Here is a 27,589-nt window from a genome sequence, read left to right as displayed (position 1 = left end):
TCAAAGGAACGTTCATAGGGTGGTGTTGTTATTGACCTCACCAAGAGCTCCACAGTAAAAGCACTATCCCTAAGGTGTTTGCTGGAAAAACTCAGTGTTGTTTTTTTACAACTGCCTAAGGCTGCAGTACCAGAGCCATAACCACCAGAGGGCTTTGAAAAGCTCTGACACATTCCTGGGGAACCTAGAAAGATGCCCATGTATGCAGGGCTGTGTGCATGCCCAGGATACTGCAGACAAGGCACCAGACTCTCATTTCTGGATGACTCTGAGGTCATACACAAGCAGGAAGTGAAAGCTAAGGCAGAGCTGTAAACAGCCTTAATGTTGAAGGCATGCTCCGACACACATGGAGCCCCTCAGCAAAGGGGAAAAAACTTACTTATTGGACCAAGGAATTTAAGACAGTCTCTGGTTCAGTCCTTAAAGTTCTTATCTTTCCTAACTACACTCCATGATCCTATTCAGTCTCATGGTTCTCATACCAACTGCTTGCTGAGGTCTCCAATTTTGTGTACTTGACTCAGACCTCTCCCTCAGGCTGCAGACTGCCTAGTCAAAGTCACCATTTAAATATTTAATGGACAGCTAACCTTAACATGTCCAATATGGAAACTTGATCTTCCCTATCCCATCAATGGAAATTTCACCTTGCATTTGCTCAGGCCAAAATTCCCTGAGATCATTCTTGATTCTTCTCTTTTCTTCACACCTCACATCTGGCCCAACTCCAAATCCCTCTTGGTTCTGTTCCCAAAACATTTCAAAATTTGACTGCTTCCCATTTCTCCTTGCCACCCTTTCACAAGCCATCAACAATACTTGTTTAGAAAAAGCCATCATCATGGCTTACCTCTTAACTGGCTTCTCTATTTCTCTCTTTGGCTCCCTTGGATCTATTCTCAAAACAGTAATCAAAACGTAAGTCAGATCACCTCTCTGGTTTTGAACAAAGAACTCTGCAGTCTTCCCATCTCAGCCAAACTACAAGCCAAGACCCTAAGAAAGGGTGTAACATTCTACATAATCAACCCTCTGCCATCCCCCCATTACCCAGATAGCCTGGTTCCTTATGACTTCCCCCATCTCTCACTATGCTCCAGCCACACTGATATTTTTATTCTGAAAGCATGCCAAATACTCTTGGCCTATGGACCTTTGCACATGCTGCCTGGAATATTTCCACATCCCAATCTGATATCCAAATTGCTCTCTTTTCCCCTTCCTTAAGGTCACTCAAAAGTCAACTACTCAGCGAGGTTTTTTCTGGCCACACACAAAAAATTAATCTTCTGCCCACTCTAATTCCAAAATCTTATACTCTGTTTTCCTCCCTATATTTGTCATCATATGACACAACATATATCTACTTACCTGTTATCTCTCTCTTCTACAGGAATGTAAACCCCATGCAGGCAGGTATTTCTATCTGGACTATTCCCTGCTGTATCCCCAGTAGCTAACATCTGGCACACAGAGAAGCGATAAGAGAAAATGAAGAAACGGAAAGAAAAAGAAAAAGAACTGTAGCTTGATGACTTCCAACTGTGGATTCATAAAGAGTATGCATAATATCTCGTCCAAATGAAAGTCAGAATTTTCTGTATCACACTTTCAAACAACAGCCATGTGGAAAGAGGGCTGGACTTAGATTGGAGACCTAGATTTTAGCTTTTGCTCCAAAACTATCTACATCTCACTGGGCCTCAGTTTCCCAGTCTATATGTGAGAGAACAAGAGGAAGATGCTGAGAGGAACTTCCAGCAGTCCAGGTCTATGACCAGGAGGCTCTCTGCCCAGGGATTCAACTGAAACGAGTATGAGAAATGACTCTCTTAGGGAAAGCGCTTCATGTATTCTAAATAACAGATTTTCTTAGCAGACAAGAACACGAAGAAATAGTTAACTTACCAGCCTCCAGAGAAGAAATCAGGAGAGCTATGAAACAAGTAAGTCTGAGTAACACTTTCATATTCTCCTGGAGAAATGGAGGAATGGAAGAAAGACAAAAGCAAAAATGTTACTTTTCCAACAAATGTCTAAAACTAAATATGTCAACACCCGCCCTGTTCCCACCCTCACCCCCAAGTCACACCGATGAATTAGTTTTTCTACATCATGAATGTTATCATGTTTGACTTCTGGTTAGAGAATGGGATGGGGACAAAAAGGGATAAAGAATTTTCAAAAAATTGAGAACAAACTCAATGACTTAAGATTTTAAACATTTTCATCTGCTGTCCCATTATACATTTCCAGTCTTGCATCCCATTTAAATTTCCCCAAATCTAGTCTACATCCGAAGTCAGCTATGCACTCACCCCTAAGCCAGCTCACCTCCACTTGTGTGGATTTGTTCCCCACTTGGAATGTACCCTGCTGCCAGGACCCACTTGCAAAATCAACCCACACTTCTAGGCCAGCCTTCATTTTATATTTCAAGATACTAAATTGCTTATAGAATACAATATAGCTATATAGAAATCACCAAAAACAACCTGAAAGAAATGATAACATATTAAAATTGGGTCGGGTGGGTTTCCCCTTGTCTGGGATTTCTGTACTTTCTAAAATATCTGCAATTAACTTTGTATGAAAAAAAAGGGACTGGAAAGGAAAAGAGGAAAATCTCCACAATCCCCTGGTAGTTTAAAAGTCCCCACCAACACAGCATCAGCTACAACAGATAATGGGTTAGCAACAGGACTACGTGTTAAACTGAGGTCCTGGTAACTGATTGATTTAATTACATAAGGCTTGTCCACATACATGGCAGGGGACAGAATCAGGTTAGGTACTTGCCCAATACAGCAAGTCTACAGGGAGAGCATGCCAGTGGCTTTACCTACAAAACAGTATCAAGTGAATGTACAAGAAAAAATCATCCTATTCTGTCTACCTTTCCACATTAATATTCAGTATAGCCTTTTTCTTCCTGAGCATTCCTGTCCTGCTCCTGAACACAGAACTTGCGATGATACACAAGCTCCAGTGTTGTGTCTCCAGCTGAATTTTGCACAAATTTACTCAAAGGCCCCTGTGTACTTCAAACTCAGTAGGCCCCCAAGACCAAACCCATTCTCACTCCACCAAATTTACCTCACCCCATGCTCCCCACTGCAGTGACAGGCACAGCACTGCTCTGAACCTACTGGGATTACTCAAGAGACCAGGGATAAATGATGTTGCGACCACTGCCCTGCAAAGCTGTGCTCTCTCCCTAGCAGTCTGTCTCCTTAGATCATCATGCCCACCCCGCCGCCCCAGTTCACTCATGGCCACTGGTGATGCCGCTTTAGTTCAAGCAATCTCCAGCTCTTGCCTGGATTCATTATGGCAACAGGCTCCCTACTGGGCTCTCTGCCTACAGATTTATGCCTTCAGTCAATCCAAAGCCTACAAACTACCCATCACCATATGATCTGCTCAAAACACCTTCACTGGCTCCCCAGTGCACCTATTAAGTACTCCAAACTCCCCAGCAAAACCTACGGCTTCCTCATGGAGAGGCTCTGACTTGCCTCTCCACACCCCACGTCCCCCAGCACACTCCACACTCAGGCCTCACCTGGGCAGGTGCTCCAGCCTCAGAGACGTCGCCTTCTCTATTCCTTCCACCTTTCACCTGACTACCTCCCACATCTGTCTGCATCTTGGCTCCAAGGAACCCCCCAGACCCCTTGCCTGGCTTCTTCCTCCTCTGAGCCCCCAACAACCCATGTGTTCACCTGCCACAGCCCTGAGCACACTGTGCTGCAGTTGTTCTGGCCAGAAAACCTCATGACAGCAGGAATCAAGGCCTGCTCACCTCTGCACCCACAGCACCCAGCACTGTGCTAGCAACACAAGCCCTTAATAAAGTCTCCTGGGATGAATGAAAATAATGAACCTACTTCCCCACTTGGAATGTGCCCTGCTACCAGGACCCACTTTAAAAAATCAACCCATACTTCTAGGCCAGCTCAAAGGTCATGCCTTCATTTTATATTGCAAGATAATAAATTGCTGGTATGATAGGATATAGCTACATAGAAATGCACCCGAAAAGACTAAAAGAAATGATAACAACATATTCAAATTGGTTGGGTGAGTTTCCCCTTGTTGGGGCTTTCTATACTTTCTAAAATACCTACAATGAAATTTGTACGAAAAAAAGAGAAAGGAAAGGAAAAAAGAGAAAAAACTCTTATCCCTTCTGTTCAACCTAGGGGCAATGTCTAAAGTAAACCACATAATTCTGTGCTTTGAAAACATCTGCCTTTTAATTTTTACAGGAGATAAAATTTACCTATATTCTTATCTGTAGCTATAAGTTAATAAATAGGAAAACATAAAATATTTTAACATGATATTCATTCAGATTCTAACAACATGCAGTCATTTGAATATTAGCTGGAAAATGTTCTATTTATGAAGGTGTATTATGGCCAGGTGCAGTGGCTTACCCCTGTAATCCCAGTACTTTGGGAGGCCAAAGTGGGCAGATCACTTGAGGCCAGGAGTTCAAGACAAGCCTGGCCAACATGGTGAAACCCTGTCTCTACCAAAAATACAAAAACTGGCTGGGCATGGTGGTGTGTGCCTGTAATCCCAGCCACTTGGGAGGCTGAGGTAGGAGAATCACTTGAACCCGGGAGGCAGAGGTTGCAGTGAGCAAAGATCAATCCAAAGTGACACTGCACTCCAGCCTGGGTGACAGAATGAGACGCCATCTCAGAAAAAAAAAAGTATATAGGTATTTTTTTTAAGTTGCAACATGCTTTTTAAACAAATACAGGGAAGAAAGATTTTCTAAGCATGTGAGACATACCCATTCATATTCTCTTCACATTACCCCCAGTATCAGGACGATGATCCCCGAGTCTGGCTCAAGCATTGAAACCTACCTCAGAGCGGTAAAACTGCATTCCTTCAATATCCTTTAACTCTGACCCTTTATTCACATTAATTGGCTTCCCAAAACAGTCTAGAATACTAGTATTATTACCATCTTTACCTTTAAACTATGTTCAGATGATTAAATAAGATAGAAGTCTTTGAAGCCCTATATCCTGGTCTATGAACTCTTTCTGTGATTGCATGAAGTGTGTTTTAAGTCTTTGTGATAGAGAGGAAGGAAAGAAAGAGTTAAAATGTTTCCCAGTCACCAGTTCCAGGCTAGTCTGCTACGTGCATTAGTTTATCAACAACAAAATAAAGGCATTGCAAAGTCATCTGAACACTGCCAGCTGTTGGTTCATTTAGTTACAAGATCTGGCTTGTTTGATGGTTAGGCAGGGGAGAAGAAAAAGATGTCTGACTGAACTTTATGGAGTGTATCATGAGATATAAATCCAAATTAACTGTGGACAATGTTTAATCACAGGTCCAGGGCTGGTGGCCTGTACCACAAGGCAGGGTGATATTGGACACGACTCTCCCTGGGCCCCAGTGTGCTCATCTGCATGACAGGCAATGAACCAGCTGATGTTGGACCCCATCCTTCTCTAATAGACTATAAAAAAGTGAAGAGCCATGTCCCCTGGGTCCAAGTTTACTTCTGCCCCAGAGCTGCTCTGGGAAACAGTCGGGGGTTGGGAGTGGCCATGTCCCCTCAGCAGTGGGCTTTTGGAATCCATGTCATAGATCCCTAGGACCCTGGGGCAAAGAGTTGACACTGAGCTTGGGATGGGTGTTAAGGATCACGTGACCAAAGGGAGTGAGGACATCAGAAGGGAAGGAGGTGAGGGTTGCACCTAGATTAACCCACACACTCCCAACAAAAATCAACACAGACCCCATTATGCCCTTGAATAACCCAGATATTCCAAGGCAGAGCCAGACCTGACCGGCCTCTACAGTGCTCACAGTTGAATGGCTATCCAAGTCAGAAGTCCCTCAACATAGATAACATGTTGAGTAAAAGCTCAGCCTCTGTGCCTCAGTTCCCCCTTTTGACAAGCAATACAATGACAGCATTTGTCACTGATGGTGCTATGTGGGTGAAATGAGTGAGCACATGCAAAGGGCTTAGAAAGGTGCCTGACAAATGGTCACTCCCAAATGCTAGCTATGGGAAATTGCCCCATGCTCTGATGACAAATAACAGTTTTCATAAAATGTTTTCAGTTAACCATTCATTTCTTTATTCACTCACTGCTGCATTCAACAATCGTATCTCAAATATCTACTTGGCTTTGGGAACAAAAATAGGAACAATGGTCCCAGGGCCTGGGTCCACTCAGCAGTCTCAGGGGATGTGGAGACAGAGTTAGACTATAACGTGGGGGTGTCTACTGGAAGAGCCATGACCAAGGCAGGAGGGGAGACAGTGGCTAACTCAGCCTGGAGGAGGCAGAGGGGAGCATCCAACTATATCATGTTCTGGAGCATAAACCAGAGGTGGGTTCTGAGGGGGAGGCTGAGACGCCACAGGTTCCCACAACATGCGGACGTTTGCTGAGGAACTCGGACTGTCATTTGCATGTGGCAGAGAAGTAGGTATGGATTTTAAGCCATGGACTGGTGTATGTTAGATCTCCATTTTTTGCAGACATTTTGGCACCTTGTGGAATATAAACTGGAGACAGGGGAGCTGGGAAGAGCAGGCCACCACAGAGGTCCATGGGAGAGAGGATGAGGGGTGGGCCAGCCGTAGTGACAGACAGGCAGGAGGGGACATATCTGAGAACACTCAGGGCCAGAGGGGAGAAGCAGGGACCAACTGGGCCAAACTCACTGAGCTGGGGCCAGGGAGAGCAAGGGCCAGGTTGGGGGGCAGGTTCAGGTACCCACAGACAGCTCGGGAAAGATGCTCAGAGGGTGTCACCCATGGCATCATGGACCCAGGTTTCTTGGGATGAGGTAGGCAGAAAGCAAGAATTTGAGCATGTAGTGACAGTGGAGTGAAAATGAACAGCAAAGCCTGGAAGGGGCTGAAATTGGGGAAAGCCTGGATGCAGCACTGGGACCCACCATTTCGCAAGTCTCCCCTGAAGCACAGCCAAGATGACCTGGGAAAGAGGAATAAAATATTTTTGCATACAATGGGACATAGTCCAGGGCCCCTAGATCTGAGGGTGGAAGAGTTCAGCTATTTGTGAGAAAAGGCTGGCCGTCAGACCCTAGCATGACCCTTCCCTGTTACCTTGGAGAAGGCCTTGACTTTTACCAAGGAGTCCAGCTTCTCAGGAGGGAGTCACCATCTTCAGTGGGTGCATCTACCTGGGGAAGAAAGAACACACAAGTGAAGTGTGAACGAAGAGGTCTAAAGGCACCAATTGCTGTGAGGATCTCAAAAGGTGTGTATTAGTCCATTTTCACGCTGCTATAAAGAAATACCTGAGACTGGGTAATTTATCAAGGAAAGAGGGTTTAATTGACTCACAGTTTTGCACGGGTGGGGAAGCCTTAGAAAACTTACAATCATGGTGGAAGTGGAAGCAGGCATGTCTTACATGGCAGCACTAGAGAGAGAGAGAGAGAGAAAGAGAGACAGGGAGAGAGTGCAAGGAGGGTAGTGCCAAACACTTTTAAACCTTCAGATCTCATGAGAACTCACTCACTATCATGAGAACAGCATGGGGTAAACCTCCCGCATGATGCAATCACCTCCCACCAGGTCCCTCCCTGGACACATGAGGATTATAATTTGAGTTGAGATTTGGGTGGGGACACACAGCCAAACCATATCAAAGTGTCAGAAAGGTCGTGACATTTAAATGGCCATGAAAATGAGGCCAATGTTTAACAAGTGTATGTCCCATAATCCTTGGGACAGAATACTTTCAGGAAATCAAATCACAGGGAGGGAAGAAGAGCTTGACAACCACATGCTATTTTGGTTAAACATGTGCACATGACACTTTGCTAGAGACCAGGTACAGAAATGGATCAAACCACCTCTAGGGAAGTCATGCATCAATGCACATGAAAACAGAGCTTGAGCTTTGCCAGAGAGAAATGCACCAGAGGCCAGAAAAAATGAGCAGGCTCTGTTTAAGAGGAGGTATCCTCATTCTTCCATTATCAAGCACATTAATATCCCTGCACTCCATATCATATAATTTAAGTCAACCTCAAAAAGCTGAGTTGTGGTAGCCCTTCTGCAATGTCCTACAGCTCTTTCACCATTGATTCACCTGTTTTTGTGGTTTGCTTTTAGTGTTTAGAGTTCAAATTTTTTTCTTATCTGAATCATTTCTTTGGGCCTTTGAAAAGCTTGTAAGACCTAAGCATAAGGTTTTTGAATTCCCATCAATAAAACAGCCTGACTAATTCAACACAAAATATTTTCCTTAGACTACACAAACTAAATTACAAGTTATTATTCACTTTTAGGCAGTACATAGCGTAACACAAGGTATCAGAGATGCATTGGCCCATCAATAGGAATCATATCATAGCACAATCTCAAAGGAGAGACTCCCACATCCTCCCACTCCCCATCCTAAGACAGTACCCTCCTGACTGACCTCTGTGAGTGTGCCCCAGATATGACAGCGGCTGTTGGGAATTATATAGTGAATGGCACCAAAATGGATGCAATGGGGGAGGTGGGAAGGATGGATTTATTTGGGAGGCCCAGGAAGTTTCTTGCAGAGAAGGTGACTCCCCACTCTCTTCTAATGGCCTCATTTTCCCTCCCGTTTTCCCCAGAAACTTCACTTAAGAATTTATATACTCACTGTCTCCATCCCTCATCCATTGCTGAAGCGACCACCGTGTGCTCTCTAAGCTTGCTGGTCCTCTGAGATGCACTGCCCAGGCCACCACCCCTCTTAGGTTCTCTATGCCAGGACCCCTCCGTCTCCAGCCCACTGGACATCTCTCCAGCACCTGGCCATCCCACCATCCCTCCCGCCTGACCCCTGGGATGAGGATCAGTGCCCCCTACTCTTCTGCCTTCACTGTCCAGATGGGTCTGTGCCCAGCCCTGGCTCCCCGCCTTGCCGTTTATAAGCACCGTGCCATTCCACTTCCATGCGCCTCTATGGCACTTTGCGGGTCTGGTAGTCAATTCTTCCATTCCTAGCCTGGCAGCTTCTGGGATTTCTGACCATCTCAGAGGTGATTCTGATCAGAAGCTTCTCCCAGGGCCCTTGCAGACATCCGTTCCTCCAAAGCCAGGTGTGACGACCGACACAGGTTCTCCCTCGTACAACACACCAAGGTGCCTTGAACTGCTGGCTCTGGGCCCCCTGGCTCTGGCAACATTGGGCAGCTCCCCTAGTTGTTGGCATTCTCTACCTGGGCCAGGGAAGAAAGCAGTGCAGAGTAGACCCTACCCTCTCCCATACCCACGAGGAGGCCCATCCTACACATCTTGCATGTCTGTTATAATAGCTCAATAAATACTTGTGAAAGAAAGGAAGGAGGAAGAGAGGGAAAGAGGGAAGGAATCCACCTGCTTACCTAACCACCACCTTTGCATGAGACACATGGGGATGAAAACCCAGCCTAGAATCAAAGAAGGGGAAGGATGGAATAAGGGTACAGGATGTAGGTCAGATAATAGGATTGCAAGGGGAACCATCGCTGGGGTCTGGAGATGGCCAGGATCACATAAGAGAGTGGAATCCTTTGCAAGGAGTTAGACAAAGGGCTCACACCCAGATGGCTGTCGCAAGAGCTGGGGTTGGGCATGACCCAGAGGAGAAGAAACTACAGGAATAGGACTAGAGACTGAGAAATGTTACTGCCAGAAGGCATGCTAGGTAAAGAAACCTCCCTTATTCAGAACCAGTTCATCGAAGTCCATTGTAATTTTTAAAAATGACTTACAATGTACCTTTAGAAAATACCAGTAACAATAAAAAGTCACAGATATATGTCACTGTGTCATGTTTCAGATTGAATTTTCCACATAAAATAAAATAAGAAAGAGAAAAGGATTAACTCACTCAATACATTAAGAAGCCACAGTATGTGGTTCCCCTGTTCAGCCTTCAAGCAAGGATGCCTATGTTATGTGTGAAGCCCCTGGACTGGCTAACATCCTCTTCATAGCAGCTTGCAGACAAGGCAGGAGGGAGTGCATCAGCATCAGATGCTGATGTCCAGACCCAAGGAGTCAGCCAGATCCTAGGGTGACCCAAGGCCTAGGCTGGTCATCCCCACTTGTGGAGGCCTTGTCCATTCCCTGCAGCACAGCACGGCTTTATGTGACAATCACATGGAAAAGCTTGCAATTGTGAAGATCTTCCGGAACACAGCCCTCATCGCTGTTTGGTGATCATGATGTATTTGGAAACACTGAGGTATCACAACATGACTACAGCAGCACATGCAACACACACACAAAGTTAGTTGTTGATTAAAGATAAAATGAAAATGCATATTTGAGGCATAAAGCAATTTCCTGCTAGACCCAGAAAGAGAAATGCAATGTGAAACAAATTATAAAAGTAGAAATTAAGTACAAGAATTAAAAATGATCATTTGGCCCCCAACAAAAACCCCCCTTCCAGGAAGGACTGACTTCATCCAACAGCGCCTTCCTGTCCCTCTGCAAGGAATTTCATACCCAGTGCATGCACAGGAAAAGTGACAGCTAGGGAGAGAGGGCTGTCACAGGAACCCAAGTTTCTTCCTCAAGGCCTACGGCCCAGTGCAGGGGAAGAAGGCATTTTTCCTGCTCTTTAGCCACAATGCATTTATTAAATGCCTTCTTTTTCTTGAGGAATTTCCCATAATGTTGAGGAATTCATTCTTATTCCTGAGGAATTCCCCCACATTGTGAGCCCTGCCTTCTAGGATAGAAGCTAGGCACAGGCAAGGTGGCACACAGCAGATGTCTCCTGGAGGTCCACTTCTGGGCACAGTGGCAACAGAGGTGCCCAGAGCTGGGGGAAGCTCATCCTGGCACATGGCATTCTATGTCTGTCCAAACACAGGCTGCGCTATCCTCACCGTGAGACCTTCATGAAGCAGTCCCGCCACATGGCTCCGGCTGTGTGTAGCTATATTCATCTCCATTCCTCTGTCTTCAGCCTCTCCCCAGCTCCATCCCATACTGGGAGGGGCCCTGAGTGTGCACACAGGTAGACGTCTAAGTCCACACATCCATGTCTATCTGCCTCTGAACAGCCCTGGCCAGTCTATGAACCAGGCAGCAGAGTCCATGGAAATGACCACACTGGCCCTGGAATTAGGGCCCAGGGTGTTTAGGGACGGAATTCAGGGATCCCAGGTACACAAGGGACGTGGTTAAGAACAGGGGAGCTGGTGGGTTAGGATTAGGCCAAGTGGGCACATCCTCTTGGCCTTCCACACTTCTCTCCATGCTGAGGGATGTGTTTGGCCAAGCTGCAGCGCAGAGCCCTCCGAGGCACAGGGCCAAACCTCTACAGAAGCCCAAGAAGAGAGAACAGACAGCAGGTGACTCCTCCTTCTTCCAAGGACCTGACACAATCTGAAATTTACAAGAATATCCTCACCGCACTTTCTACATTTCCACCTGATAGCAACAACACGCTCTTCTACCTTCCCACGGAGTGATGGGCTAATGCATTTACAGCATCATTTAATACAGCCTCTCATTCCTAATACTAACCAATATGTGCATATGTGTAGATCAGATGTCATGGAGAAATAATCAGAAAATTAGGCTCCAACTTATTTGGCCATAACTGAGAAATGACCACGGATGAGTCCCTGAAAAATCAAGGGCTAAAGCAGATTCTTTAGCTCATGAAATGTCACAGCCCATGTGTTCTACTGTAAATCAGTGGAAATGTGTACAGAGAATCTATTACAGTACTGAAGCCAAGCCCATAATTATGATATCCTCCTGTTACCCCTTTGTTGGTCTTTGAGACAGGATCTTGTTCTGTTGCCCAGGCTGGAGTGCAGTGGTGCAATTACAGTTCACTGCAGCCTTGACCTCCTGTGTTATTCCTTTGTTATAAGAATTCAGACAGCTATCATAAAGTCCCCATCATTGTTAAAAACAAATCTACATACCTACACAAATCCTGGCTTAGAATCCACAAATTCCCAGGGAGAAGCTATAGACAGCCAGGGAGAAGCTATAGACAGCCAGAGAGCCCAAATTCTATCTCCCTAGGTTACTAATTTCACCCAGATTTTCTAGCGGAAGTTATCATTTGGCTATTAGAGCTAGCATGGCTCTATTATGAAGTAGAAAGAAAAATCTCCACAATTGAGCCATCGAAGCATCCCTTACAGTGAGCTGCTTGGAGTGCCAGGTGAAGCCTTTGCTTTTCATTTCTCAGAAGGAATCCCTGGGAGGTAAAATCTAGAGACATCGTCCTAAGTAAACGCTCACAGTCATCTCTATCCAGTCTTGATCATGAGAAATGGAAGCAGCCGGGCTCCACACACTCACACCTGTGGGGCAAGTTAGATGGAGAGACCCACCCCTAATGGTCACAGAGCCCACCCAGGAAGTTCCACACCCAAGCTAGTGCAGGAAAGTGTGGAAATAACCACAGAGCATTCTGGGGACCACCGTGGTGTGTTCCAAACGTGACACAATGGTTTCCATCCCGTGGAGATTAGTCACCCACACTCCACCACATGCACACACCCCAAAAACCCAACTGTGCGTTCAATGTGGTCACCTCTGATTTTCCCCCAGAGAAAGAGCTCTGCAAATCTATGAGTAAACACTCCCACACCAGAGAAATAGAAACTCCCTCACCACCTCAGAAAGCCCAGGAAACACCAAGCCTGATAACGTTCCTACTGGTAGAGGAATCCTAACGCCTCGCTCATAGTTATCAATGGTTTATTTACCCATATAAACGGGAGAAGGAAAGTTTTATTTTTATCATTGAGGATGCAAAAGCACATGAATGTAAAGTAAAAATTTCCAAAGAAGTTTCAGACGTCGCTGTGAAATCCCAACCATTCAGCTAATACAAGGCGAAAAGCCACAAGATTGGTGGTTTCAACTAAGGAACATGGTTTTTAAGGGCAAAAGGGGCAATGAGACACAGAGAGACAGGATCACTGTCACCAGACGCCACAGATGGGGATGGACCTGCCCCAAGCCTCTTGACCACTAGGTTCTAGGTCGAAGTCTGACTTTTCCACCCCACCCCTACAAACCTCCTAGGGCTCCTGGACAACAGAACCAGAACCCAGAGACATGGATGGGCCTCGTCTCCTGTCCTTTGTCCCCTTTCCAAATGCCCTGTCTTGACCTTCCCAGACTCTCCAATGCCTCCACCGCACTTCCTCTCCAGCCACTAGAGGCTACGATGCCAAGATCACTATTGCACTGGACTTGCCAAAAAGTTGACTGAGAACGAGAAACACTCCTCCCTGGAGCACTGCCTCCCAGTCAGGCAAGAACAGCTATTTCTCAGATTGGGATCCACAGAAAGTTTCAGAGGACTAAGCCTTCTCTACAACAATCTTTACATTGTTTTCACTTCTATAATTTTTTACTGGGGTAAACATTTTTCACCATATTGCACATGGTGAAACACAAAACTTATGTGGACAGTTCCATAAATTGCAACAACTGTGTGTACCAGGAATGCTTCATCAGGATGTAGACCATTTCTGCCACCCCTCAAAGCTCCCTTGTGATTCTTCACCCCAACACACAAAGCACCAACCTTTCTGATTTCTAACTTGATCTCTATGATCCTTTAGCAAGTAACGGGAAGTGCATTCCTGATGGCTGGCTTAGACATGTCCAGTGACCTGCTATTTCAGTGCCCACACCTGCAATGGCACTTTAATCACTCACTGCCCAGCAATGCAGGGAAAGCAGTGGTTCTCACTGGGGTGGGTATGGCCCTTGGAGGGAGCATTTCAGAACCTGTGGGGAAGGGGACCCTGGATGATCAGGATGCATTCAGCACTGGAGGCCATAGATGATTGACATCCGGAACAACACAGGCAGTTCTGCTCAGTAAAGACCTGTCCCGCATGATCTCCAGGGGTCTCACAGACGTTCATACTGATGGAAACATATTTGCAGTGTTTGAAGCCTAGCCCTTAACTCCCTTCCACATTTATATAAAATGTATATGTTGTTGGCACAAGTTTATACACACTAAATTTTTCAGGAATGCACTTACTATGAACACTGAGAGAAGAATGGCCTTTGACTACCATCAAGACCTTGACCAAGAGTCACTCATCCTTCAGTGGCATTTGGATGGCCACTGAGACTCACCTGTTCCCACCCCATGTCAGCTGTCCTGAAGTCTATAGAAAGCACTGGCTCACCTTATAGGGTCTAGTTCAGCTCAGCTCAAGTGTCTGCACGCTGAAATGCATAATTTTAATACAAGTTGTTTTTATTTCTCTTTAACATCTAAGTATTACATTGATTTTTACAAGTTATGTTGTAGATAAGTTTTGCTATATCATTTCAAAATTATAAAAGGGGTGTTTTAAAATATTTGCATTAAGAGGGATGTTGAGTTTTAATGAGGTGAGACCCACTGATGGAAAGTGACACCATCTAACTTTTCATTTAACTCTTGGTCATTAGTCATTGGCTGTATTTTATCTATGAGTTCTCAAGTTTGGGACGCCAAATGTGCATAGATCACCATGGTTAGACCCTTCCTGTTCACAGCTCGCTGAACCATGATTACCGAACTGCACTTGCAGGGAAGGTCATTTCAAGAGACCACCGAAAACTCATTATTCTCACCTCTTTTTCAGGGACCTTTAAAAGAAAGTTCCCACTTCTCTTTGTTCCAAGAATGCTTTTTCTCCTGAGCACTTAGCTTTCATCTTGAAGACACTGGTGGCTGTGATATGCCGGGTTTCCTCTTTCCCATTGCCTACAGGACAGCATATTTATGTTGTCACCCATGGCTACGTGTTAGAACCACCTGGGGGGCTTTGAAAATACGCGTGCCCAGCACGCCCCCAGAGGTGCTAATTTGTTTGCTCTGCATCCAGTCTTGGCATTTCTCTGAGTGCTTCAGGCAGTGCTAAGATGCAGGCAGAGCTAAGACTCAGTCTTCCCTCCACATCCACGGCCCCACTTGGGTAAGTTTACCAGCATCTAGGTCATCAGGGCTTACACTACACACATCAAGCCTCATTTCAGGCTCCACTTCATCTCCGCTCTTATTTTCCTTTTACCCTACTTTTAATTTATGGCACCCCTGTCTTCTCATGGGCATGAGTCCTCTTGGGAAGTGATAGAGGTCTCCATCATGCTGCCATGTGTGTGCTCCCAGATGTGCACAAATAGGAGACAGCACGAATCCAAGAACATGCAAGTCACTGGGGCCTCAAAAAGCTCTAGTCTCTTTCAGAACTTGGTGAGATAAATCAGTGCCAGGGCTGCCCACATACTCCCTGCACTAGGCATGCCCAGGAGGCTCCAGCAGCATTTCCTGGAAGCACAGCAGACAATCAGAGGAGAAAAGGGCTGCTGACAGTGCAGGTCCTTGTCTTGTGCCACCAGCCTACCTCACAACCTCAAGGAGAGGAAAACGCAAACCGAGGACCCACTCACAGCAACAGATGTGTAGCATCGTGCAGCTGTGCCATCAAAGGTGAGTCCCAGGTGCCCCGACAACTTCTTTTAAAATGGCAAGTTCCAAGTGGATCCATTATATAGCACAAGAATATAAGGATCTCTGTCCTTCTCCACCCCCTATACTGTGGTAGTTTCACCGCAATTGTCCAGCTTGGCCCCTCTCATTACTGAGACGTCTTCTCCATAATGTCCCAGCTTGCAGGTAGACACTCAACTCTCACTGATACATCCTGGCCTCATGGTTTCCATCCGCCCTTGTCCTTGTGCATGCCCAAGTCATGTAGCTCCACATTCTAGAGCTCCACATCCTAGGAACTGAGGCAAGGGACACCATGAATGTGGAGAATAGCAACCCTGCTATTCTCTAGGGAACCACAGAGCTGCATCTGTGCCCATCCTCATCCTCTGCACTGGAGCTGCTGAGTGGTGTCCTCTAGGCAGCCAGTGCATCCACACCCTTGTACAAAGGGGTGAATTTCAAAGACCCTCCCTTTTGAAGAGAGACTGCCCAGATCCTATGACCTTACCAAGAGGACTCACGTCCATTAGGGGACAGAGGTTTTCATCTGTTGTATTCACTGTTTTCTCCCCAGCACTCACCAGTGCCTGGCACATAGTAATCAATAAATCTTTAATAAATTAGCAAATCTAATATTAAGTAGTGTTTCACTAATGGTGAAAGTTTGACTCAAAAGCTGTCACAGGTTTCAGAACCATAAAAAAAAAAATGATGTCACATTATGACATACAAGCAGGGCCTACTAAAAATAGAGGGGGCTGCTCTGGACTGCGACAGTCCTGTGAGAATTCTGGTCAGATGTCCTTTCTTGAACAGCATGGAGGCCACATGAGGGCGAACGGGTGCAGGAGACTTCACACACAGCAGCTCGGCAGCTAGCCAAAGAGACTGAAAATAAATCAGAGTTCCACACCCCTGCCCCAGCAAACCCCATTCCCAAAGGCTCTACCTTTCTGTCTAGCATAAAAGGATATGAACATAGAATATTAAATCAAATATCAAAAGGGATATCAAACAATAAATGAGAAGAGATTGAGACAGAAAACAATGTCACCAACCTCCAGCAAGCTAGTCACCTAAGCTTCTGCTTCCCGCTGTAAAACAGGGGTAATGAGAGCACCCTCCTCACAAGACTGTAGGGAGGATAAAAGAGCAGTCTCTGTAAAGGGCCTTATAAACTGTAAAGTTCTGGGCATGCCTGTTGGAAATAATGAGGGTCTTCTCAGTGCCTACTTGATCGTAGTTACATTCCCTAGCACCATCCTTTTATCTGGAGGGGCAACAAGTTACCCTTCCCAGTGCAGTTAAGGCCTCAGCCCTCACCTGGTTAAGGAGACTGAGGGTCCTGAGCCCAACCTCTAAGAGGGACGCTCCTGAACCTGTAGAACGCAGCGGGATAGAAAACCTGAAAGCCATTCACACGGGGAGTAGCACACCTACCTAGAACCCACTTCCAGAACACTCAGCAAGTTCCTTCAAACGACCTGAACAACGTTAACTCCTGCTCCACACAGGAAACACACACGCAGACCTCACCGCCATTCCCTTCTTACACAACACACGCTGACAGCCAAGTGCAACTTAGGGAGGACGCTCACAGCGCCCTCCAGAGCGGGGGCCTAGAAGGTGTCAAGGCCGCAGTCCACCTCACCCCTACCTAGTCCCCCGATGCTCCATCTTCCTCCTACGTGGACGGGTGGCTGTCGGGGGTGAGGGGATCCCAGCCCCGGGCGGAACCCGGCTCAGATCGGAGTGGCGAGAGCCCTAGAAGCCGAGCGAGGAGAGCTCCGGAGCGCGGGCGCGCGACTGTCACATTCCTGCCGCTCCCTGGGGCGCGCGGGACAGGCCGGCGCCCCCACTGTCCGGCCTGGCCGCGCTCCGGCTCCTCCCGGCCGGCGCCGCGCTCTCCTAGGCGGCTCCGGGCGCTGGGCACGAGCTGCGCCCGCCCTCGCGGCCGGGAACTGCGGGGCGCGGCTCCGACTCCAGCCCCGCCGCTGCGGGGGCGGGGAGCGGGCGGAGACGGCTCCGCGGGGCCAGTCCGCGGGCGGCGAGTGAGCTGGCCGGGTGCCCCCGACTCTCCACCCGGAGGAGCTGGCGTGGCTGGACAGCCCCCTCCGGACGCCGCCCTGCCCGGGGCATCCTGCGGCAGCCCGGGGGTCCCGCCGGTTCCAGAGCATTGGAACGCGGCCGCGCGCTCCCGAGTCGCCGCCCGGCTCCTCCAGGGCTGCGAGGGCTCTACTAGAATTAGTTGAGACAACTCACCTAGCCACCACAACCTGGCTCTACTGCCCCCCTGGAATCTGGCGGCGACCCGCGAATTGAATTAGCGACTGCAGGGCAGCAGATCCTGAAGCAAACGCTCGCCAGAGCGACCTCTGGAGCTTGGTGCCTGGCCCGGGGCTCCCTCCGACTGGCTCTGTGCACTAATTTCTTTGTAGCTCCGTTGTTTCCTCTTCTGTGAAAAGGGATCGTAAAAGCACTCATCTCATGGAGTGGTTGAGAACATTAAAAAAAAAAAAAATGGTGGCTCAAGCCTGTAATCCCAGCACTTTGGGAGGCCGAGGCGGGTGGATCACGAGGTCAAGAGAGATCGAGACCATCCTGGTCAACATGGTGAAACCCCGTCTCTACTAATACAAAAAATTAGCTGGGCACAGTGGCGCGTGCCTGTAATCCCAGCTACTCAGGAGGCTGAGGCAGAATTGCCTGAACCCAGGAAGCGGAGATTGCGGTGAGCCGAGATCGCGCCATTGCGCTCCAGCCTGGGTATCAAGAGCGAAACTCCGTCTCAAAAAAAAAAAAAAAAAAAAAAAATGAGCTAATACATATAAAATAGTGCCAGGCCCAGAGCTGATACTACTCACGCGTTATCTGCTGGTTTCATTGTTATTGTTGTGCGCGCGGATGAAAAAAGCAACTTAAGTGTCATACTATAAAATATTGATACCAGACTTGGGGGCAGACAAGGTTTTTAAACTTTTAGACTTAAAACCCAAGTATTCTCATCAGCTCACTTTACCAATAAGAATTCACACCCAGGGGAATGGAAGAACAGCCAAAGTCATGCAGCAAACGCCTGGCAGGATCACACCTTGGGCTCCGTGCAGGGAGGGGAAGGGAGGGCGCTGGGCTTTCCCCCTCCACGTTCCAAGTCTTCAGCAAGTGACTGGCCCTTCTAGCTTGTTTGGAGGTCTTCATGGGACATCCTCCAAGAAGACTTTAATAAATGATGATAGCTTCCTTCCTTCCAGTACACACCACCCTTCCTGCATCCTTTCAGACTGGGCAGGCTCTTGTTCCCCTAACCCCACCCCTGGATATGACCCTTTAGAAACTCAAGAATTGAGACAACCTGAGCCTCAGCTGCCCCCAGACAATTCCGGGCTGGAGGAAAGATGAAGGAATAAGCAGCAGAAGCTTAACTGCCCTAAAAACTGTCTTGCAACCTGGCATGACAATTTCTCATTTTTAAACAATCTGATTCCAAAAGCTTTTATGGTTCCTTTTTCTCAGGGAAGCAGGCTTACAACAGAGGCCAGTGATGTAGCATTATGAGAATTCATTAACAGTCCCAGCTCTTAATAGTCCTTTATACAGCAGAGGGTCTCACAGCCTTGACTCCACTTAGAATCATGGGGGATATGGCACTCCTGTGTTCAGAGCAGTCATATCAGAGTCTCTGGGGCTGAGGCCCAAAAGGCAGTGATTTTAAAGTTCCCAGGTGATTCCAGTGTACAACTAGGGTTGCAAGCAGTTGATCCTCTAAGCTCCCACACTGATGCCATTACTCTGAATCCTCCAACTGAACGCTGCTTCAACCACGTGTCCAAACAGCAGTTCTGAAAGCTCCAGCAGGTGGGCCTGGCTCGATGCTGTGGAACCAGCCCGGAAGTACTATGCTGGTGAACATAAACTTGTCTTGCCATTTACATAATAAAGGTTTTTAAGCATTTTACAAGTAGAAAGTGAAATTGATCTGTGTAACTATGTAGACATAAAATCTACAATTTTCTCTTTTTTAAGTGTTGTCCCCTTTCAGCCACTCCTACCCAGTGTCCTGGTAGACATGCAGTCCTCTGGACCCAGGTGGGACTCTCAAACACCCGCCCAACACAGAAATGGAATTGGAAGACCTCCCCTTTCTCACTTTACAACCACTGTTCTATCTGGGACCTTGAAGTCACCTCCTCCCTCACTCAGCCATCCTGACCACTTTCACTGACTCTCCTTCCCTTTATTTTTTCCTCGGATAACAGGTGTGCCTGCCTGCCTCACTCCATCCCCTGGGTAGGAGGTTCCCATAAGGTGGAGACTGTCATCCCTGAATCCCTATCTGCTGTGGTCTCAGTACCACAAAAATGCTCTGAGCACATCAACATGCTTCAGAGTAAACATTACCACTTACACTGATATTGTATACTAGTCATGCAATTCAACGGCTCACATCTTGGACAAAAACTTGCAAGAAACAGAAATAGCATCCTTAGCGTCTGGACACCTGGAGCATCTCCCTCTCACCTCTGAAATGCTTATCATTCAGGAGACTTGACTGAGACCTTGTCCTCTGAGGGTTTTCAGTTTCTCCTCCACCTGTCTAGCTGTCCCAAAGATTCCAGGACCCTCTTTGGGAAGAGTCTCTGATAATGCACATGAAACAAAATCATATTGACTGACGCAACATAATTCAATGTCTGAAAAATAAAACATCTCCTATGGCCCATGTGGCAGGACATTTTGAAAGATTGTCCATTACAAACATTAAGGCTAGGCTTGAAAGAAGTATTTTATGCTTTTTATCCTTGAACCTCCAAAGCCAAACTATTGGAAACTTAGATCACAAAGTTGATATCATAAACCATGGAGTACAGAAAAATGTATGGTAATGTAAAGCAAATATAGTATTTGTTCCCACTCAAAAGAACAGAGTTGACCAGCAGGTGGGAAGGGGAGAAGCAGAGGGAGGAAGCTGCTGTTTACTAGACCCTGAAAGGTCTCTAAGGGGTGATCCAGAGCTTCCACTCTTCAGCGCCACCTAACAAGAGAAATGCTGATACATTAGGCCATTCCTGCATTGCTATTTAAAAAAAAATACCTGAAACTGGGTAATTTATGAGAAAAGAGGTTTAATTCTCTCATGGTTCTGCAGGTTATACAGGAAGCATGCCACTGGCATCTGCTGGGCTTCTGAGGAGGCCTCAGGAAACTTACAATCATGGCAGAAGGTAAAGGAGGTGTAGGCACGTCACATGGCCAGAGCAGGAGGAAGCCAGAGAGAGGTGAAGCAGGTGCCAGTCACTTTTAAATGACCAGATCTCATGTGAACTCAGAGCAAAAGCTCACTTATCACCAAGGAGATGGCCCAAGACATTCCTGAGGGATACAACCCCATGATCCAAACAACTGCCACCAGGCCCCACCTCCAACATTGGGGATTTTTTTTTTTTCTTTGAGACAGTCTCACTCTGTCACCAGGCTGGAGTGCAGTGGCATGATCTTGGCTCACTGCAACCTCCGCCTCGCAGGTTCAAGTGATTCTCCTGTCTCAGCTTCCCGAGTAGCTGGGATTACAGGAGTGGGCCACCACTCCCAGCTAATTTTTGTATTTTTAATAGAGATGGGGTTTTATCATGTTGGCCAGGATGGCCTTGATCTCTTGACCTCATTACCCACCCACCTCAGCCTCCCAAAGTGCTGGGATTACAGGCGTGAGTCACCACAACCAACCAGGGATTACATTTTAATAAGAGATATGGGAACGGACAAATATCCAAACTGCATCACCTGGCCTCCTCCTGAGTGAAGAGGTTGATGGAGAAGACTGGAAGAGAGGAATGCCACTTGGCTTCCCAGCATGTAGTTCTGGACACCACCAGGGTTATAGCAAAGCCCTGTGTTCAACGTGGCCTGAGCCAAGAAGCAGGCCTGACAGCAGACATGCCTGGGCCTCAGGGTAGGCAGCCTTGAGAAAAGTCCATTGCATCCCAGTGCGTTCAGGTAAAGTAGCTGAGAGTCCCCAGACACTCAAAGGGGGCTGTGAAGGAGATAAGAGGACCAAGGAGCCCTTGGACTTGAGGCTGATGAGACAAGCATGGTCCTAGCTGAAGTTTCCAAGAACAGAGGATGACTTACGGACCAGAACCCCCCACCCCCAACCAGGACACCAGGACAACCGTTATTCAAGTCTGTCCACTTCAGCCGCACCACCCCCAAAGAACTCCACTGATCCTTCAGAAAAAAACAAATGCAGGGTTTGGAAGGAAAGAATTCTGAAGAGATTGTGTCATTACCCCCAAAAAGACTGAGTCTTGAAGCGGTAGAGACAAAACAACTCTAAATTAGTGAGATCTTTTTCTGCCATCAAGTGGAAATGGGAATTCATAAGCCAAGTTGACTTCAACTGTAAAGAAATAAAGAAAATTATATTTTTGCACAGGGGTGCCTCTGTGATTCTTAATTTGCTACACATATTTTTGTTATTTACGGCACTGCCGGTAATCTCTCACGGAACCATAATACAGACTGGAAACCACTGTCCTAGATGGACTTCCTTCTATAGCCCACGTGTTTTTGCTCCTCTCATACGTGTTCTATCTGCTGACTTTCAAGTAACCACTTTCTTATCTACATTTCACTTTACTTCTCACTACAACTTCTCAGTTTCAATCAACTCAACACTCTCCCTTTCCCTAGGCAATTGGTGGTAGGCTACTATGACCATCTTTCCATTCATATTCCTCTGATTTAATAAGACCTTTACCAAGCAGAAAGCCACATGTGAACAGGAAATAAGAGCTGGTGAGAAAGTGTGACATATATCATAAGATGGTCACAGACAATAAACCATTTCTTAACCTCCTTAATAAGAGAAGAAAGGTAAGACATAAATGACAGGCAGACCAGCCAACTGTTAGTTCTAATTGCAGCTTGAATCTTGCCCAGTGAAGGCAAATGACTGAAAAAGGTTTCTTGCACCTGGTTTTTCCCATGTTAACAGATACAGCACAGCAAGTTCCAGAGGCCAATAGACTTGGCGACATCCAAGTACTGTTGCATCTAACAGAACCAGATTGGTGGCCTTTGTCTCTCATGCCACTGGCTTCTGATTGCTTTAACACATAAAATTTGAAGCACCAGGAAATGAACTGTCTATGGCCACCCACAAGGCAGCCCTTCCCAGCTTCCTTCTGTCACCCAGGAAGTGCCTGTTCTAACCTCTGTGGTCCATCATATGCCAGACATGTAACAAGAAAACAACCCTTTTTAAATTTATTCTTAAATTTAATACTCTTTCCCTTATAATTCTACACAGTCCCACCAGCATTTGGTTTCCTGCAATTTTTCTGTAATTGGTCTCTAAGTTTTGTCACTTTTCCTTTCCCACAAGCAACTTCCAGAATCTAGATTTTCATGTTGGAGCCTTTCAACCTTTTAATCTTTCTGAATATAACTGTCAACGTATATTCTCTAGATGGCTTCCTTTTAATAAGATCAGTGTAGTAAACTAAAGATAATTGCAAATTCTTTCCTCCTCATCTAATTCAGAGGTAAAGTCTAATGTCCCTCCCCTTGAATCTGGACTGCCTTAGTGACTTGCTCAAACAGTTTCAACCAACAGTATGTGGTGGAATTGACTTTCTGGGACTTCTGAGCTCAGTCATAAAAAGCCTTTCAAGTTCTTCATGGGCCTCGTAGATCAATCAGTCTTGGTGCCCAGAGCTACCAGGTAAGGACCATGACTGTTCCGAGACCACCATAGTGTTAGGAAGCTCGAGCCACATGTAGACCATGTACAAGTGCCCCAATCCACAGCCCCAACTGTCAGCCAAAGTACTTCCAGCCATGGGAGTGCACCCTCTTGGATGTTAGGCCAGTCAACTCTAGTCAGTGGCTATCTGGCTACATCTGCATGACAGGCCCCCAAATGAGAACCACCCAGCTGAGCCTCATCAACCCACAAAATCATGAGAGATAATAACACACTGTTTTTTTGAGTCACGGAGTTTCAGGGTAGATTGTAGCACAAAAATAGATTATCAAAACAATGACTATACTCAGGAATGTGTCATAGTTCTCCATGGCTTATCCTGTACCATATAACTTCAGACTAGCATGCAAGGTATCTCAGAATTAAAGCAACACGTGTCCTCCCTTCTCCAGCATCACCTCTCAGCAATGTCCAATTACGAAGGGCTTCCTTAAGATTATGATTGTAACCAGCAAACAAATAAATCTCACCAGCAAACAAATAAAAACAGAGCTATGAGATGGTCAAATACGTTTAGTTTTGAATATACTACTTTGAGTAAAAGAAGTAGCTGTAACTATGTACTTTTAAGGAAATGCTGACTAGAACGATTTTGTTTCTAGTGATGTTATTCAATGATTTTCTAAGAACTAGTACAACCTATGAGAAATAAGTCTCCACTAACAAAGGTACTTAGAAGGGTGAAGAGCAGGCCACTATCAGCAAAGGAAAAAGAAAAATCAGATGCAGGAGTGCCATATTTGCTTAGTCATTTCCTTAATGTCCAAACATTATATTCACATTCAACTATTCCTCATGTATTTCTTCAGAACAAACAACTTGGCAACAGCTCAGTAGTAAATGAATGGCTTTCCATCAAGAATTACTGTTACCCATGACTGCCCTGAGAGAGAAACGAGCTGGGAAAGTTCTCTGCCTTGGGCCCAGGGGTTGGGAGAAGAGGCCATAGGACCACTGATTCCTTCTTTGCTTCTTGCACTTTCGTGAGTAAATCACTGTTTTACAAGCCTGGATGGCAGTGCTGAGCCGTTCCTACTCTGGGAGAGTTAGACCTGCTGATGAGCTCAGCGTACCAGCTAGAATATAAGCTTGTTTGTCCTCAGAGGCCAAAGCCACTGGATCTTGAGTCCTTCTGAGAGAGATAATAATAGAAGTCTATGATCTGAATTCTCCGGTAATGGCATAAAAGACTCAGGACCCAGAACTGGACAAGATATTGGGCAGAGGCCCCCTGAGTGTGACTTAGGCGTGGGTTCTCATAAGGTGGCTACAAGATTTCCTCTTTTATTCCTCTAGATCTGTACTATGCAATTCATGTAGCCTCCAGAAACATGTGGCTAAACTATTTTAAATTAAATTAAATAAAAAATGTAATCCCTCAGTTGCACTAGCCACATTTCAAGAGCTCAACACCCACACATTGCTAGAGGCTATCATATTAGACAGAACAGATACAGGACATTCCTTCACTGCAAAATGTTCATTGGACACAGCTGCTTAAGGCTGAGATAATTCAGGGACTCGAGAACAAAAGTCCTTCTCTGGAAAGCCAGTCTTCATCCAAAATGGACAATCTGCTCATTTAAAATCCATATTCGAGCAAGAATCTTCTTCACATTGTTTCTCTTTCCTTTTGATCAACCAAGTGATCAATCATTCTGTATTTCATTGCTCGATTGAATCATACCTGCTCTCACACGTCCTCTGTATATTAGGTTCTCAGTTTAAATATTATAATTGTTATATTCATTAACATAATACTTTGTAAATACATAGATTCATGCCTCTTTTCTAATTTTTCTAGTAAAAATAAAGGTAAGATCTTCAGAGATAGGAATGTATGTACTTTGTAGGGGTGAAGAATCTCTTTATTCCCTGTCCCAAAACATTCATATGCAACTCAATCAGTGCTCAGAATGTCAGAAGCAGTCAGCTAAAAAGGAGAATATAAAGCATTTTTTTATTGTAGGTATCACCCACAAAGTTCTGCTGCCCCCACAGTGATTTCTGACAGAGGCAACACTGTGGTTCCCAGACATAGGGTCATAAAATCAGCAACAGAGTGTTTATTACCTTTTGATTTTAAAAAACCAGATTTTAAATAGCATTACATTGGCCAACAAAATTGTAAAATCTTACCATGTTCTTTCTACATTTTTGTCAGTCCTTTTTGTTTATTCTCTAAGAAAAAAAAAAATTGGTTATGGTCCTCCGCCCTGTTCCTTTGACATATTAACTGTGTGTTTGTAAACAACCTAACAAGATCCCAGCTAAATCTGGGCATGAAAATAATGACACAGGGAAACAGTCTCTAAATTAGAAGATGCCCACAAAAAGAGGTGTAGGTATGCACCCAGAACCTAGGTTTTCCTAAGAGCATGAAGAATACATCCCAGCATGTCAAAGTTTGAATGAAGAAGAGAGCCACAAGTTTACTAGGATAAGAGTTTTTTCCCTATGCCGTCTCTTAAGGAGAGACCCTCAGGAAGAACATGGTGATTGAGAAAGTATTGATTGCTTTCTCTGTTTTCTCTGCTATCCTCTTGGAAGTAGTGATGCAGGTATCTGAAGGACCCAGAAAAAGCCAGTAATTTGGAAAGACTCTGAAACAGACTGCAGAGAGAGCAGCCTAAGCCAGAAAGGGTAGGGTGCAGAGAACACCAACAAGAATAGCACCCGCACATTGTGGGCTCCAGGGCAGAATAGTCTCTGCCATCATCATGCTTCACACACAGATCTTGCATATCTTTAGCCAGATGTATTCCTGTTGTTATATTACTGGATGCTATTGTGAAGGCTATTGTTTTTAAATTTCAATTCCTGAATGCTCATTACTAGTATGTAAGTATACAACTGATTTTTGTGTATTGATCTTATGACCTACAAAACTCACTTATTAGTTCTAGTAGATTTTTAATAATAGATTCCATAAGGTTTCCTACATAGACCACCATGTTGTCTACAAATAGAAAGCAGTTCTTTTCTAATCTGGATACCTTTTATTTCATCTTGACTTCCTTTTTTTTTTTTTTTGTGCCGGCTAGATCCCTTAATACAATGTTAAACAGAAGTGGGGAAAGTGGACATTGTTGCCTTGTTCCTGATCCTAGAAGGATAGTTTTCATTAAGTATGATGTTAGCTGTAGATCTTCTTACGCATCCCTTACTGGGTTGAAGAAGTTTCCTTCTATGTCTAATTTGCTGAGAGTTTTCACTAGGAATAGATGTTGGATTTTGTCAAGTGCTTTTTCTGCATCTTTTGAGACAAATTATATGATTGCTTTTCTTTTTTTAGTTTCATAAATATGGTGAATTACATTTATGGATTTTTCCAATGCTAAGCCAACCTTACATTCCTGGGATAATACCTGCTTGGTCATGATGTATTAGCTTTTTTTTAATAAACTGTTGGATTTGATTTACTAGTATTTTGTTTAGAGTTTCATATCTATGCTCATGAGGAATACTGGTCTGTACTTTTCTTGCAATGTCCCGTTTTGTTTTGATAATATTAGTCTCACAGAGTTGGGAAGAACTCATGAGTTGAGAAGCATTTACTCCTCTTCAATTTTCTGGAAAAGTTTGAGTAGAATTAATATTATGTATTTCCTTAAATGTTTGGTTGAATTAACAAGGAGAGTTATTTAGGCCTGGAATTTACCATGTGGGAAGATTTTTAACTACAAATTCAATTTCTTTAGTAGATAGAGGGCTATTCAAGTCATCTGTTTCTTTTTGAATGAAGCTAGTAGCTTGAGTCCTTCAAAGAATTTATCTACTTCATCTAAATGTATATGTCTTATGCCTAATTTTGTTCCAAGTATTCCCTTATTATTCTTTTAGTATTTGTGGTGTAGTGTAGTGATTTCACCTAGTTCCTACCATTGATTGTTCTGTCTTCTCTTTTTAATCCACAATCAGTCCAGATAAAGGTTTATCAATTTTATTGATCTTCTCAAAGGTGTCATTAAATGACATCAAAGCTTTGCTGTCATTGATGTTCTAGATTGTATTTCTGTTTTCTATTTAGTTGCTTTCTGCTTTGATCTTGATTATGTCTTATCTTTTGCTTATTTGGTGTGTAATTTATTCCTTTTTCTAGTTACTTAAGGTGGAGGTTATGGTCACAAATTTGACAGTTTTCTTCTTTTTTAAGTAGGCACTTAGTGCTAAAAATGTCTCCATAAATGATATTGTAACATCCTACATATAAGAACCCTACAATAGTATAGTTCCATCTTCCCTTGCCTGACCTTCATGCTATTTTTGTCATTCATTTTACTTTTACACAGCCTATAAACCTCATACTGCATCATTATTACTTCTGTTTAAATAATTTTCA

At 45.1% G+C, this 27,589-nt stretch overlaps 1 protein-coding gene across 3 annotated transcripts in view; it reads right to left on the bottom strand.

Moving 5' to 3' along the window:
- Window positions 1-27,589, bottom strand: part of IL1R1 (interleukin 1 receptor type 1) — a 74,669-nt gene that overhangs the window by 20,051 nt on the left and 27,029 nt on the right. The window contains exons 1-3 of one of the 3 annotated variants that reach the window (XM_012471516.3): window positions 17,140-17,281; window positions 7,127-7,203; window positions 1,912-1,978 (exon numbers count right to left, since the gene is read on the bottom strand). In XM_012471516.3, the coding sequence (XP_012326939.2) occupies window positions 1,912-1,972 (61 nt within the window). In that variant the 5' untranslated portion in view covers window positions 1,973-1,978; window positions 7,127-7,203; window positions 17,140-17,281. Of the gene's footprint in view, window positions 1-1,911; window positions 1,979-7,126; window positions 7,204-16,922; window positions 17,010-17,139; window positions 17,282-27,589 lie in introns of those variants that run through there. The other 2 variants (XM_012471517.3, XM_064371469.1) reach the window with 2 other exon arrangements.

This window comes from Aotus nancymaae, unplaced genomic scaffold (genome assembly GCF_030222135.1).
Source record: "Aotus nancymaae isolate 86718 unplaced genomic scaffold, 86718_ANA_hifiasm-v0.15.2.pri h1tg000131l, whole genome shotgun sequence".
NCBI lineage: Eukaryota > Metazoa > Chordata > Mammalia > Primates > Aotidae > Aotus > Aotus nancymaae.
The sequence above is the reverse complement of the archived record's forward strand: the minus strand, read 5'-3'. Positions and strand labels throughout refer to the sequence as shown.